The sequence below is a fragment of the Austrofundulus limnaeus genome, unplaced genomic scaffold (assembly GCF_001266775.1).
Source record: "Austrofundulus limnaeus strain Quisiro unplaced genomic scaffold, Austrofundulus_limnaeus-1.0 Scaffold175, whole genome shotgun sequence".
Lineage (NCBI taxonomy): Eukaryota > Metazoa > Chordata > Actinopteri > Cyprinodontiformes > Rivulidae > Austrofundulus > Austrofundulus limnaeus.
The window spans coordinates 791,945-807,707 of record NW_013952577.1 but is presented as its reverse complement, the minus strand read 5'-3'; the positions used below and the strand labels follow the sequence as shown (position 1 = coordinate 807,707).

The following is a 15,763-nucleotide window of genomic DNA, read 5'->3' as shown; positions in this document are numbered from 1 at the left end:
ACTCGTGAAATTTTTTCGTATCTGAAAAAAAAAACCTTAGAATACTAGAAAACTGGTGAATGCCACAAATTCTCCTAAATCACTCGTACGCACAACTTAAGAACAAATCTGTTCGTACGAACGGTTCTTGCAATGAGGCCCAATGTTTTTAAAGCAACATTTCAGGCATATCTTTACAATAATGTACCTTCTTCTTCCTCTGTGTTTTGTTTTCGCTTCTTTCTGGACTTTGAATTCTTCTTCAGCTTCAGTTCCTGCTGTTCCAGTATAAACTGGGTCACTATGAGAAAAACAGAAGATAACAGAGGTTAAATAAAGGTACACTAATCAGGGAGGAATGAGCTATTTATTGGGTAAAAGACATGCTACAACAGGCTAATAAAACACAAACAATATTAAAAGAAAGAGGAAAGTGAATTATATTAAAAAAACTCAGGTTTCAGACAAACAGGCAGGTGCAAAGTGAAAGAAAGGTGACCCACCCTGTAGCTCAGTCTGAGACTCACATTTCTTGTCGCTGTTGGGCTCTGTGTGTCTCTGGATGTAGCCTTCCAGGTAGCAGCGGAACTTGGGTGACGGGGCGAAGAAAGCCAAACTCACAGCCATGAGCTCCCAGCCCGCCCCCAAGCTCCTGGGGCTGGCGTTGCCCGTTGTTTGCCTCACCAGCTGCACGTACAGCTCGTCCCGCAGCCCCGGCATGTCCCAGCACTTGGTGACGACGAGCAGGGCRCAGTGACGGCGGTCCAGCCGCGACGGCCTGTCTCCCATGTAGGCCTGGACCAGCTTGAACATCTCGCAGGCCTCCTTTCGGACGGCGCGGTTGCTGGTGACCAGCATGGGCTTCTTGATGGAGCCGCGGTTCCAGGACAACATGTTGGCGATGGAGACGCGGCGCCGGAACARCCCTTGGGTGTGCATGTTGAGGTGCTTGCTGGCCCAGTCTTCCATGCCCATGTCGGGAGGGGGAGGTTGCCGCAGGGTGGCGTAGGAGAGCTGGTAGGAGGATCCTCCTCTACTTCCCGTCCCATCRTCTCCTTCTCGATTGTCGCGGTTGGAAGAGCGGTGAGGACCCAACGAAGCTGTTCGTCCATCCACCATGCCTTTCTTTCTGCTCTCCAACTGAGCCTGCAGTTCCAAGGTGTCCGCCTGCAGGGGAAGGAGGAGTAGACATGTAACTGAGAAGAGGAGGACGAGGGAGAACAGAATCGAGAGGACACAGAGAGGGAGGCGAGCACAAACACAAACCGGGTGCAGCAGCAGTTTTCACTGTGTCACACCAGGAGCTGGAGTATTCTTTGCTCTGCGGTGCTGAGACTCGAGGGGAAACTGCAGCAAGATCGGCACATTAATTTCCTAAAACCAGCCGTGTAAGAAGAGAAAAATTCCTCTCTAAATCCTCCTGAACCCTGGCCTCCAGAGTCGGCGGGCACACAGTGGCACAGAAGTTCTTACTCCTTCCCTCCCCACGTCAGGCTTACCTCCCCAACCAAAACCAAAACTTTGCTCTACCCAAGACCTCCCTGTGATCCCTGCAGAGGAGCTCAGGACTTTAAGGAGCACCCAAGCTCCATTAACAGATACAGTCAGCAACTCCGTATGCTCAACAAACAGCCAGAAATAACACGAAGCACGAGCCAAAAAAAAATCCAAGTCCAAGTTTACTACAGGAACAKAAAACACATTAATATGTCTTTTCAATGAGCCACTGGGTAGTATGAAACGATGAGTGCCAGACAAACTGTATCCCAGATTTTGGTTTCTCAATCATGGATGTCAAAACTGAGATGTGGATTTGCAAAAAGTCCACCRTTTGTTTTTTGTTCTTCTTTTTAAACAGCGACACGGGTCTGTTTCTGAACAAATACCTTTGCGTCATGTGGGGATAATTTAGCTGCACTGTGGGTTTTGAAACAGTGAAAATCACATCAGTCTTTTTAGAAATAGTTTTAGTGGATTTTTTTAATTACTGCATRATTTTCGACTGAATACAACAATCTATTAACCTTTTATCAGCAGTTCTGAAGAACATTCCAGCAGATACTCAGGGGACTTCTCTTTGATCTTTTGCTGTTTCAAAACACGCTACAGCCTCAGTTAAACCATTTAGCCTGCCATCCTTCCTCCTCCTCACAACCTGGGCCATATGGGCCACAGCAGCCCTCCTTCCTGACCGAGGGAAGTCATGTCCCGAGTCTCCTGGCCTGGCATGGCCTTTTTACCCAAGAACAAACTTGGCATATGAGCTTTACGGTGCCTGCGGTGCAGGGCAGATGGACGACGGTAAGAGGATGACAGCTATTGCTGGGACTTCATCATAGTCTGCAGAGCTCATCCCACTCATGGTCTAACGTCTTGGGAATATTTTAAATCAATTGCAGAAATGACAAACGTAMCATTAATTGCTTGGTGCTCTGAAATTCAGTCAGTAAAACTAAAGATCACCTTTGTTCCTCACAGCTCTAGTCATTCACACTAAAAAAAATTATGGCGTGCCTTTTAGATTTACAGAACATCAGACAATCTAGTTGGAAGCACMATTAAAGTCCTTACAGTCACTTTTCTTGGCAGAGGAAAGAAGCTAAAAATAGATACAAAAACTGCAACTTAAATTTACCTTTTCATTTCATTTGATTTAGGTAGCATAAAATACAGTCAGAGGTACTAATGCATTGATTTAAACTACTCAAAAAGCTTTTTGAAGCCAGCTGTTTATCTGAGAAGCCAACACTAATAACTAACACAGAACTGTAGGCAACTTTCCGTATGTTTAACCTGCAAACCTACAGAATAATCTGCTGCTCGTCTCCACTGTGTTAGACCCATTTGTTGCTGTGATGATGGTAAGTCCCACCTAACAGCATTTGGACAGTTATTAGAAAAGCACTTGTTCAGGTGCCTCCAGGTTACCAGAAAACTTTGTGCATTTAATACAATAAACAGACAGTAAAAGTCTGTAATCTCAAAATGATTGTGTTGTTTACATATTCAAGTATCTCTGCAGCGTCAGACAGTCATTACAGAGACRGAGTTAAATGACTGAAAACACAACAATGCAACATTCTGACGCAAGGCAGAATCTAAAGATTAGAAAGTAACAGAACTTAAGAGTCAGCTTAAACTGGGTGAAACCAAATCTACAGTGCCGTCTGAGTCRCTCAAAAATAATCCAGTTTGATTTCATCAAATCCAGAGGGTGCATTACTGTTCAGCTAAATAATCATATTCTGCTTGTGAGAACTAGACCCATTACAAAAACAGAAACAAAATATCCCACAACACAAAGACACTTTTTCCAAACACGACTAGGCCTAGTTTGACAGTGAACACTTTTCTAATCTGATTAGTAGTCAGAGGTTTACCAGCTTAAAGGTAAACAAAGTGAATTTAGTTAAGATGGTTAGAACCCAAAACAGAAGTATTTTATCTTATTAGACAGGAACGTACACTTCTATGACATGATTTGACCATTTAGTCATAGAGAAACTAATAAGACTGATAGGAGGTTACCTGGGAAGGTGGTCCTGGAGTCTCTGGTGACGACAGGCTGGCCTGGCTGTTTACACTCATCTCCAAAGTGTCCACCTTTTCATAGGTCCTTTTCTGCCTGCCTGGTATTTCCAAAGGGGTTATGGGAGGGTTACCGTAGTCACCCGTACCCTTTAGTGACCGAGCAGTCCCACTGAYATCCTCTCGTGATGGACACCTGACAGCTGAGCCCCCTCCTCCTCCATACCACCTGAGAGAGTCTGCAGGGGAGCGTGTCCGAGGTACCACGATCCTCTCCCCCATTTCTGGGTCCAGCCCTGCCCGTACCTCCCTCATGGTGTTGGAGCGACTTACCACCTCCCTCATTTCTGCCATAAGTCTCTCATTGAGGGCACACAACTCTCCGCTGCTGCCTACTGACCCCGGCCTGCCCCCCGCTCCTCCACCAGCTACCACCCGTCTCCTGCTTTTCCGTCTCAAGCTGGGAGAAGGGCCGGTGGAGTAACCAGAGTCCTGATAGTTGGCTGTGGCTTGCGGAGTTGAGGAGGGGAAGTCTTGCGAGGCCTGGCTGCTCTGCCTGCTGTGCCGCGCCTCCATGGCACGCTGCACAGTGGCCTCCAGGATCTTCCAGCTTTGTTTTTTGTCCAGTGAACTCCGGCCCGGGGTACCTGGCTCTCTCTCTCTCATCTGGCCTCGGTACTGTTGCGAAGAGTGGCCCTGGGGCTGGGGATGTGCCTGTGGTTGTGTCAAGACTGGRTCCTGCCTGGAGGTGGGGGAAGGGGCTCGTGTGGGCACAGGAGAGTTAGAGGGGTGACCCTGTTTGGGGTCCACGTTGACCATGTGTTTGATGCACTCCAGACCAGCTGGGCTGTAGTCCGATGAAGAGGGATTTCTCCTGTGTCTGGAATGAGCCGAACCAGGGTGCTGGAGGAGYTTAGGCTTTTGGAGACTTTGAGTAGGTGTCAAGCGAGACAGAGATTGCCCGTTGTACAGATGTGCTCCCTCTATCTCCATGTCTGTGGGGGGTTCATCGTATATGGGAGAGTCTGTAACTGGCTCGTCATAAATTGGGGCAGTGCGAGCGTACTGTGGAGAGACGGGGCGTGGGGTGCAGGTCTGTGACCTGTGTAGGAGTGGACTGGGGTGGCTTCCATCTGAAGTCAGCAGACAAAAGCTGCCATTGCTGGCTTTTCTTAGATGAGCCTGTCGTGGGTCACCAGCTATTTTGCCAGAAGGAGCCGTTTTATATCCCTGAMTGGAGGCCATGTGTCCTCCCTGGGTCTTGTCGCAGGAGTTGTTCAGAGTGAAAGCACCGGCTTTGCTATGTACACTTTGCTGGAGTTGCTGCTGCATCATTGGCTGGGGCTGGCTACGGCTCATGCTGTTCACCTTGACCAACATGGCCGCTCTAGAGCCAGGTACTGGCTGCCATCTTTGAGAAGCATCTCTGAAAAAGAAAAAAACGAGATACAACCTCAGTCAAAGCAATAAAGTGCATCTAAAATCTAAAGACACACCAAAGTCAACAAACAGTACCATAAAAGCACCATCATTATATATGATTATTGCTAGCATGACGGGGCTGGGAATCTCTCCAGCAATCCATAAATTCTTTTTCAAACATTTCACTAACCTCTAAAGACCCAACTCCATTTTTAGTCTAGCAGTCAAAATAGTGTCAAAGCCACAAGATAATAACTCCTGTGTGTGTTTTGTGCAACTCAAGTGCCTAAAAATACCAAGTGAGTGCACATAACACATCTATCCACAGTTCCTCTAAACAGGTATGACTCATGTCTGGTGAGTGTGTTGGGTTTGTTCATCAAAATACTTGAGTAAYTGTAACAAAAAAAGAAGAAAAAAACATCAACATCTGCTTATCAAATCATTGAAAAAAAAGCCAACCATTAGACCACAACGATCTGAATGAAATTCAGAGCTGCTGTGTGTTTCATTTGAGGTTTTCATTTGGGTTGAAAAGACTTAGACTTCCTCCAAGTTGAGCAAACAGGCAAACATCAAAGCCAAGAGCTCGCCGCTAATCCCAACAACGAAAAACAATCTGCCATCAATCTGGTCACGCTGCTCTGGGCTGCTGCCCTGAACTCTGCTGTCGCCTTATAATCTTCTTCTCCAATCCCATTCCTCAACTGATCAAAAACATGCCGTCTCAATCTGGCATTACAACACGTACGGATAAACACAGATAGCGTCCATCTTCAGAAACACGTGAAAATATCTACGTTCTAGTTAATGCAAAAGGTCAAAAAGGCAAATGACTTTAAAGTAAGGCCAAGCGGACTTACCCCCAMTCCACCTGAGACTTAGCATTCAGCTTGATAGGTATTTATATTAAAGCTGATTATCTTGGAAAATCTAAAACAGAATAAAGCAGAGGCAAAAAAAAGTTCTGTTTTACGGCAAAGTTCCTTTTCTATGAGCTCTCAGACTTTACAGTTGGGCTGTAAYGACAGGAAGAGGACGGAGAGGGGAGGAGAGAAGGAGGTGGAGTGACCCCCCCTACACCCCACCGTCTCTCTGGAACAATGCTGGAACAATTCCCCTGAGATCCCTCACACTAACGGCAAACTTCCTTTAGTCCTCCATCTCTCTCTCACTCTGGACCCCCCGGCAGAGTGAGTCGCACTGCCTCAGCCGTTTGAATGTAAACACACTTGTCCTCACACAGACTCRTCCAATCAGGCATGGCCTGTAAACAGCTGGGTCGCAGCCACCTGGCACACCACCCAAACACGCTGCCCCAACCTCTGATGTCGYCTCACAGCCCCTGCCCCACCGAAAGCAATCAAGACAGTTTACTGCCCATTTAACACATCCACAGACAGACGTGTGAAGACAAGCTCTGACAAACCACTGTGTAGCTGTTACGAGCCAGCGTGAGTGTGTACGCTTACACAGGGTGGTCGGCGGATAGGCGACAGTTGTAAACATGCAAAACCTCTTTGAAACGGTGGGGTTTTATCAAACAGGAAGAGGTTCCGCCTCAGCAGGTGAAGCACAGCTGACTCATTAGCACCGGTTTGCCATCACGAGAGATCAGATGTGAAACACAGGCAGCCAGTCACACAGCTGGATTTCACAGACTTTCCACAAATTAATCCACCTCTGAGGTTCATTTAACGAATTTGAACAAAACATGATTGTGCCTTTTTATAATCTCGTTGAGCGAGCGGAAAACTTGACGGACAGGACTGACCCGGACAAAGAAGTGACCACTACTTCCTGTATTTAGAGTTCCTCTGGAGGTTTGAAGAGAGGGCTTCCACATATTCAGCACAAACAGGAAATGCTTAATGTAATGTTCACACGCTGCATTCAGACGGAAATAGAGCTCATAGAGGACTTTATGGTTTAGTTTATCCATAAAATGTTTTAGAACCTCAGTTCCAAATGGATCTTTAAAGCCTTAATGTTTAAAATTATGACACAGAGTATTAAAAAAATGTTGCCAATTTCCCGATTTTGCCTCTTTGTGTCATTGTTAAATTCAGACAATTTATTATAAGATTAGAACATTTCAGGTCTGAAAATGGACACTACATAAGAAGGGCAAGACCGGCATGTTTAAATGTGTGAAGGACAACGTTCTAACAAAATCGTTTAGTTTTTTACCAATATTATTATTTTTAAACTTTATGAAACGCCTTAATGAAATCCACAGTGATGAAATTTTTAGTTGTATTGTTTTAATAAGTTATATTAGGTTTTAACCATTTTTACTGAACATAACAGAACATAACAGAAACATTGCAAATACACAGTTTTCACACGCAAAAGGAGTGGGCAGAAGTATATATTAGCCCAACTCTTCTCCTGCAACCTTATGCCCATCATGTGCTGATGCATCTCAGTAATCCAGGTAGAAAAAAAATCAAAAAGAAAAAATAAGTAGGTCCTCTGGATGGGTTCTTCTTTAGTGAAACGTTTCGTCTCTCCTCCAAGAGACTTCTTCAGTCTGATGAGTTTCAGGTGAACTCAGCCTTACGCTACGTTTACACTGAATGCGTTTTGAGCGGCAGTAGCGTCCGATTCACATGCAAAGTCTATGGTGGACGTGCCTCTAGGGGTCGTGCGTCGCGTCACGGACGTTTTGGGTGGCACGAAAGGAAGGCGGAAAGGGCGCAGAGCGTTTTCCGCGCATGCGGTGCTGCGGAAGCAGCCGCTGCCCGAGCCGCCGCCAGAGTTCAAATATCTGAACTTTTCGCCGCTCGACGCGTCTCCCACTGAAAACCGAAACAGACGGACTGCAGATCTGTACCTGAAATTAACCGTGTGCAGTTGGATTTTCTGGCAGGAAATATCAGCACCGATGTGGATCAGCTGCTCGGGACAAAAAAAAAGAGAAAAAAGTCCGTGAGCTGGCAGCTTCTGGGGTGACRACACTAACCGAACAAATCGCCTCTAAATCATCTGGTGAGTTAATTATCTGCTGTGCGCAATGTTCGCTTGCTTTTTAGTAAATAAATCAAAGCCATTTTCTTTTATTTTATCTTTATTTCACCCGCCGAGGACACGCTCCTCCCACACCCCGCTGCTGCTGCTTGTTCTGGTCTGAACACTAGTGCGTCCAACGAGAGGCGTTTTGTGCTTTTTGGCCGCTCAAAACGCGTTCGGTGTGAACGTAGCATTTTAAGCACTGCCTCCACATGGTGGACAAAGAGGTCAGTCACATGCAAAAGAGGGCCATCGCTTAACAAAAGGCATGATTAGCTCTATTGTTCATAGAGGGTGTGCCCCATCACCTGACTTATTGGTTTGGATGCTGCGGTTCTTAGGTATCGTGTCATGTGTATGTAGTGAGTGCAGGCGGGACTCAAAGTCCCCTTGCGGGGACTTAAGGCTGAGTTCACCTGAAACTCATCAGACTGAAGAAGCCTCTTGGACGAGAGACGAAACATTTCACTAAAGAAGAACCCATCCAGAGGACCTACTTATTTTTTCTTTTCGACTTATTCCCATCACTTCTTATTTTTTAAAATAATTATTACTTAAAAACAAATGCATCCAACAACGCTGTCACCTGCAATTCCCTTTTACTTTAAAACCTTTTAAACTTGACAGTTTTCCTTCAAGATTAAACTGTTTAATTTAAAAGTTTGTCCTTAAAACCTGTTGTTTATGGTGAAGAGAAAAAAATTAATAACCATCAACAAACATTTTCACTGAATCGAAATTAATCGATTCAGAACTTTATGAATCGAAATTAATCGATTTAGAGAATTGGCCATGATACCCCAAAAGCAACAATCTGGATGTTGGCACAGACTAAACTATCATTCTCGTTATAAAGTCATTCACTCCTACATTAAAGTAGTCCAGCCTCTTCAGTCTTGACTCGAGCCTTGTTATTATGTGACACAGCAGACACTTATTACCAGTAAAACAGAGGTCAACAGAAAGCATGGTTGCACAATCTAAAATTAAAAGAGCAACCAGGACAGCACAATGATGAGAAACTTCATCAGACACGAGTTATTTGGAGCTGGTGGTTTTAATGTGGCCCGCGAAGCAGCAACAGAAATGAGAAGGAGCGTGTGTGAGTGAGAAGGGTGGAGATTAGTCGTGGGAGAGTGCAGCASGGGAATGAGCGGGAAGACAGGAATTCCTCAGGGCTCATTCCGAGGCCTTTGTGGCAGGGAGCGGGAGTCTCACACAATGCATGGCTGTGCCATCGTCACAGAAACACCCCCTTCAATGGACAGCTATGAAGAACAAGGAAGGAGCAGAGAAAGAGCCGTCTTTGACCCCGAACTGATCGGGCAACGTCCAGGTTACGTAACACCAAACAGGCCTGGGTGTCAATCTAACCACAAAGAAAAGTTGTTTGGAAAGGGTGTGTTGCCTGCTAGCAGGTGTTAGCTGAATGTGGGCTGAAGGGTGGGATTATCCACAACAATTTATCACCCAAGTTAGAAAAGATATAATCATTTTTAATTGGGAGTGTAATAAGTCCCGCTGTTTGAAGACTGTGGATGATTTTTATCTTTTATCAGATTCAATTAAAACACATCCATCGCGTGCGGTTACACTCAACATGCATTTACAAACTGTCTCATTCAGATGCTGAAGCTAGCCTGAAAGACCTTCTGGAAGATAAACATTTGACGCCCTCAGGGAAGAAATGAGATCATCTGATTGGCATCTGAAGCAACAAATTCAGCAAATCTCAATTAGTCTCAGCCACTGTGCTGCCTTGAATACACACATGTAGTCCAAAAAAACCCTTTGTCACTTTACTGGATATTCCCAGGGGTTGATTAGTCTCAACAACGCATTAAATGCTACAACAACCAGCCAACTTTCACTGTATGCTCTGAATAACACAACACTTTTTGTATTCCCAAAAGACGAGGCATTTTAAAAGAACAGATGTGATTTTAGAAATTCCAAAATAAAAATCTCTGCGAATAGTGAGGTATAAAAACAAGTTATTATTAACATTGGCTGAACAGAAAGAGGAAATGAGGTCATGCAGACCAAGCTACCGCTGCACAAACACCTCAGAGTAGACAGATGAGAACTGCAATCTGCGAAGAGGAAGGAAACTGAAGACACAGAGGAACCACTAAGATTAATGATAAATCCATTTGGCCAGTGTTTCAAACTTTGTTCTGCTTTGTTTTTGACCAGTCAGAATCATATTTTGAGTGGGATTTGTTTGAGGTGAGGCTGGTAGCGTACTAGTTCCTGTAAGACACCTCCAGAGAGACAGCTGTCCCGCAACAGCTGAACTGACACACCTCCCTCCACCGAGCCAAGATGCCTAGCAGCTGTGTCGGTCGGCGGCTCCCGCAGGCTGTGAGGAGTGCCRGGCTGGGTCAAAGGACAGCCAGTACTTCTCTCTCTGAGGGGGGACAGCGTAAAACCAAACCCAACTGGATTCCACCGAGACTCGTCTCTGGAATCTGAAAGTTTATCTGCTGCTCTTTTTTATGCTCTTCCAGTAATAGCATGACAGTACTGAAACTGCAGCCAGTCTCTGCTCTCATGAACGGGGTCAGAAATGCTAAAGAACAGAAAAAGAGCAGCTCTGTAATACGCAAAAATACCCCGTGTCTGATAGAGCAAGTCAGCTGAGGGAGGGAAAGCTGCGTGCCTTGGGCCGGTTCAAACCCGGTGCTACAGATACTTTATAAAGAATTCTCAACACCACAAAAACAGACAGAGAGGCTAACTGTAAAAAGATGGGAGGAATAAAAGCTGAAAAAACAATAGGAGGTTGTGGACACAATGCTTCAGTAAAACTCAAAGTCTGTAATAAAGTTCCCAAGGACGACATTAACTTTCCAGTCCTGTGAAAAACAAAAAACAAAGAAAAAAGACCAGGATTTWAAAAAAAACGCACATGGACAGTTTCATCTAGACAAAAGAAAACAAGATCAACAAGTGGCTTTTTTTTTGTAAATGGAAAAAAAAAAAGAAGAAAAGAAACTTTAAAACAGGATCTATAAAGATCTAAAAAACGAGCTTACCACGCAGGGAGCAYCGAGATAAAAGTCCTTCCAGTGTGTATCTGTGTGTAAAAATGTTGTGGCTACGTCCTCAGAGTGGTGGGCGATAAAAGACTTCAGCTCAGGCTGTAAACATGAGCTGAGTGTGTGATTCATTAAGAGCTTTATCTAGCCTTTAAAACTCACCCTTATTTCCTAAATAAACCCTACTACTGATTTCTCCCGTATGGCTCACAGCCTGTTAGTCACAAGCACGTTAGAGGAAGTTGGTCAGATTGGTTCATTTTTAGTTTGTCCTACTTTTACTTTGTTGGAAAAAAGAAAACAACACCACAGACAAACTTCCCTAAAACTAAAATATTATATATACTGTATATATGTATACACCATTTTAACAAAAGCTCTGTAACATTAATAAAATCAAATATATTCTTCACYTGAAGTTTTGAAGAACAGAAGAGCTACCATCATTGGCTGCCACTTTTAAAACACTGAGCAAATAAATACTAAAGTTCACAAATATATCCGTTTTTTAACATTTTTAGGGTAATCTAAAGCGAGCAAATAATCAGGAAATGTGAGTTTTAAGCGTCGAACACCAGTGTGACCAGCTTTGATTACACAGCTATGTTATTACTGAACTAAAGCAAGAGAACACAGAAGCAGGTTTCATGTTTCTCTCTGTTCAGAAAACATAAATGTCCTGTTAAAAGAATGCGCTCAGTTAATCCTGGGACATTAGGTTCAGAAATGTTTTAATGGACTATTATACAGCCTGAGGCAGTTCATAAGACAAAAACAGGACTATGACAGATGCAAATTACCACGAGTCATTTCTGGCGTCTCTGACAACCTTGCAGTCAAGGGAAAAAAGAGAGCGAGAGTGAGGTAGCATCAAGACAGCGATGAGAAGTCGTCTGTCCGAGGCAAAAATCCAAAACCTCATAACAAGAGCCACTGCAGCGAGCCTCCCTGACACGATTATGCACAAGCAGGTGTGTAATTCAGGTCTGTGCAGACTGAGGCAGGTGTGAGACTGTTCAGGTCACAGCAGGTGATCTGTTCAGATTTTAAGTGCAGACGTTTAGTTTCATTGTTTATCATCTGGTTGATGTGGATTATCTGTTCAGCTTGACTGAATATTTATTAAAATGGATGAGAATAAACGCTTCTGAAAGTTTTATTATCATCATTTAAAACAATACGGTGACAGGTAAAAATAGATTATGTCAGAATTGTTTTGGCCCTGTCAGTCAAAATATCAGTTCTTTGTTACCTGCTTAATGACGAAGTGTGCAAAACTGAACACAGGCGTTACAAACTTGATGATGTTGAACTTCTTTTTTCGTTGGTACAAATTACTTTCCCTTTGCTCGTGGAGCTCTTGGTACTTCCCTGATGAAATGCACCGGCTCAAAGTACCCAGAAATTCCCAGGATGTGTGATAAGACTTGGCCAATGATTCACAGATGTGGCACTCAGCCAGACGTACAAGCATACTCGTGCATTTGCAGTTGTGGACTAATTGTGAACAAACTCAGCACACACATATGAAGAAATGTAGTTCTTTCAGCTTCTTGTAAAGAGAGTTGTGAGAAAAACAGCCTATTTCTCCTAAAACACTTTGTTGTTGTATATAACAAAAGGAAACCAATACTGTCTACACTGAGCAGTATTGGTAACATTATATTGTGGCTTTACCTGAAATACAAAAAAAGGGAGGAAAGGGGAACAGACATGTTTTAAATAGATCAGAAGTGGAAAAAGACCCAGAAACTTGAGAAAGGGGAATGACCCATCTATGGAAATAAAAAAGATGACCAGAAGTAGAAAGTAAAAATAAAAACTAGATCATCTCCGACACTCTGCTCTGCTTGGAACAGAACAGAACAATCAGATGACCCTTCAAGCTATTCATTCAAACTTTCTCACTTGCTCTCACTCTTTTTCCCTCCTTGTCATTATCAACAAGCTGGACTATTAAATTCAGTTGAAGTTTCTTTTCATGTGTTCTGAGCTGACACATTCCAGCCTCTGTGCATTTTRTGGTGGTGTCTAATTACCCGCTGAGAGGCTGCGAGGCTGCGAGCCGAGCGGTGAGCATGTGAAGGACCATATGGTTAAGTAGGGTATCAAGTCCCAAACAGCAAAAGACGCCTCAGCTTTCCATTGGAGCACAGCTGGCCATTGTTTTGAGGGGAGACAGGAAAGGTTCTGGGAAAGGTTGAGTCACTGGGGTTAGTGTGGAACCCTTCAGAGCGTCAGCTCCCTCACATTCACCAAATGCAATTTAGTAAGACCTTCAGTTATTTCATCCGACGTTCAGCTCAGTGCCGTACCAAGATACCCGTTGAGACGAGAGACCCATCAACATCCAGGACCAGTCAAATGGGTCTGAAGAACAGGAGTTACAGCAGAAAAACCTCTGAAACAGCAGGGCCTGCCTCGCTCATAAGCAGCAGGAATGTAGCGGTTCTGCTTGTTATTAACCACAAACAACACTCTCTCTCTCGTGCCTCCCATACACGAGCATTAGAGGGGTTACAGGTTTCTATGGCCTGGGGCCTGGATTTGTTTTAGGAAAAAGAAACGAGCGCTGCATCAGAGCAGAGCGAGGTGGCGGTCAGCACACAGAGGGACACTTGAGATGGCCCTTGTGGCCACACGCCAGGGGAAACAGGAGCTCCACGTCTGGTATTTGCCTTGGAATACGGAGAGGCAGTTTGAGTGAGGCTACAACACCGAGAGCATGATGGGGTCTCTGAATGACTTACTGTTGAGGCTCGTTCCGCACCAGTAACCTAAGCGCGAGGGGAAATGTCGTGGTTTCGAACATAACTGACCGTTTTCCTCCATTTGGTAGTGATTTGTTAAAACGGTTGCGCATGGTTCGCAGGCAACCGTATGGAAAACGTGGGACATTTGGAATGCTCAGATAAGTGAGAAAGGGGCCCAGATGGTCAAAGRTCAACATGATCTTGCAAATTCTCACAACCGACACATTTGAAAGTCTTTAAAACTCACTACGCTACAAGTTGTGATGAGTATCACATTTCCTCTGCTCATGTTTTGTATGGGCTGCTTAATGTTTATTCAGACTTACCTCTGCAGGTCTTTGCCGTCGTTGATGTTGCTTTCTATGCTGCTTCCATCTCCCTTCGATCTGCCGCCCACAGCCGGGTCCAACTCGGCGTTAGCGGTTTCCTCTGTGGGCTCCCCGGCTCTGGGCGGTGGACAGTCAATGTCCTGCTCTGGCAGAGGGGTGCCCAGCCCCTGGCTCCCCAAGCTGCTGATACTCCCCGTGGTCCCAGGATGGCACTTCTCTGCACCCCCTCCAGCCTGCCGGGCTTCGCTGCACCTCTTCATGGCCTGGAGCTGCGAGAGCGGCACTATGTCGGCTCCCTGAGGTCTATGCCAGACCGTGCGGCGCCCTGTCGAGTTGTAGTAGTAGAAGCGGCCACTTTGGGGGTCAAACAGCTCCCACCACTGGTTGCCGTCTGCCTGGCGGACAGGAACGCCCGAAGGAGGATCCCAGCCGCATTCGCCTGTGGCTAAATTGACATACATGCGCTCACGGGAGCGTGGCTCCAGGATCTCCACCCAATCAGAGCTGAGAAGAAACAAGGCACAGGATAAAGAATTACTTCCAGCTGAAAATGACAAGAGATTCTTCACAGACAGGAAACAACGCTCTATTAGAGGCAATGGTCACGCCTGAGCACTAATCAACTAGACAGGCAGTAAACAACTCACACTGTTTGACAGACTGGGAGGTTTAAAAAATGCCCTCTTGTCCATATGGAGGGAGTGTTAAAATTTGTGTTCCCTACATGCATCCATCTGTAAGAGCTTGTGTTACAAGTGATGTCATCTCTGAGACAGAGCTGAAGAAGTAGCGGCGTGTTTCCTGAACAAGGAGACAGGTGGACACACTCGCTGGGATGCCAGGCTTGGAGTCAGCGGGGCCCAGGGGGAGCTGTACACTCAGAGAGCTACGCACAAACCACAGAGCTCAACTAACAACCGCCAGCTCAGCACAAAACACAACTACACAACACAAGAGACGGTGCAAAAAAGGGGGCGATATGGAGAGAGYAGAAAAATAAAACCCAAAGCAAACAGAGGAAAACTGTTATATTTAACTGAGCAAGACTTTTGACTTGAAAAGCCACCAAACTATACTGCAAAAATCTTGAGCTGTCCCTTATCTTTTATAAAACAGTCTGAAGTTCTTGTAAAAAGTTTGCTTTTGGCAAATTTTACCACTCATTTTTCCCCCAGCCCATTTCCAGACTATATTCAAAGGAATGTTTTGGTTTGTTAATCCACTTAACTCTGATATGTGAATCATTCAGGCATAAAAAAATAACTCCAAATCTCAAGAAATGAATCTGTGTTGKGTCGACACAAACAAACAACCTAGCCAAGAACCAAATTAGATTGTATTTGCAGAATCTGTTAATAACTGCTTGTTGCCAGGATAGAAATTATTTTAACTATTTAGTGGCAAACTCAAAAAGAAAAAAAAAATACAAACTGGCAGGTATGAAAATACTGCATTTGCACAAAAATGTTTCCCAAAACATTCTTAGACAAACATTTAGCACACCGTAGATAAAGTAACTAAAAGACAACACATGTCACAACACTAAGGGTTCAGTGAGTTTTTATGGGTATACTACTGCTCAAAATGTCATGGTCAGATATACAAATTAGACATTAAAGTAGGAGATAAAACAGCCACAGTTCAAACATTTACACACACACACACACACACACACACACACACACACACACACACACAC

The 15,763-nt window shown here is 44.7% G+C and overlaps 1 protein-coding gene across 2 annotated transcripts in view; it reads right to left on the bottom strand.

The window, feature by feature from the left end:
- arhgap46a (Rho GTPase activating protein 46a) overlaps positions 1 to 15,763 on the bottom strand; it is a 41,474-nt gene that overhangs the window by 11,763 nt on the left and 13,948 nt on the right. The window contains exons 2-5 of one of the 2 annotated variants that reach the window (XM_014017729.1): positions 14,062 to 14,568; positions 3,508 to 4,933; positions 483 to 1,146; positions 188 to 280 (exon numbers count right to left, since the gene is read on the bottom strand). In XM_014017729.1, the coding sequence (XP_013873183.1) occupies positions 188 to 280; positions 483 to 1,146; positions 3,508 to 4,933; positions 14,062 to 14,568 (2,690 nt within the window). The remainder of the gene's footprint in view (positions 1 to 187; positions 281 to 482; positions 1,147 to 3,507; positions 4,934 to 14,061; positions 14,569 to 15,763) is intronic. The other variant, XM_014017730.1, reaches the window with a different exon arrangement.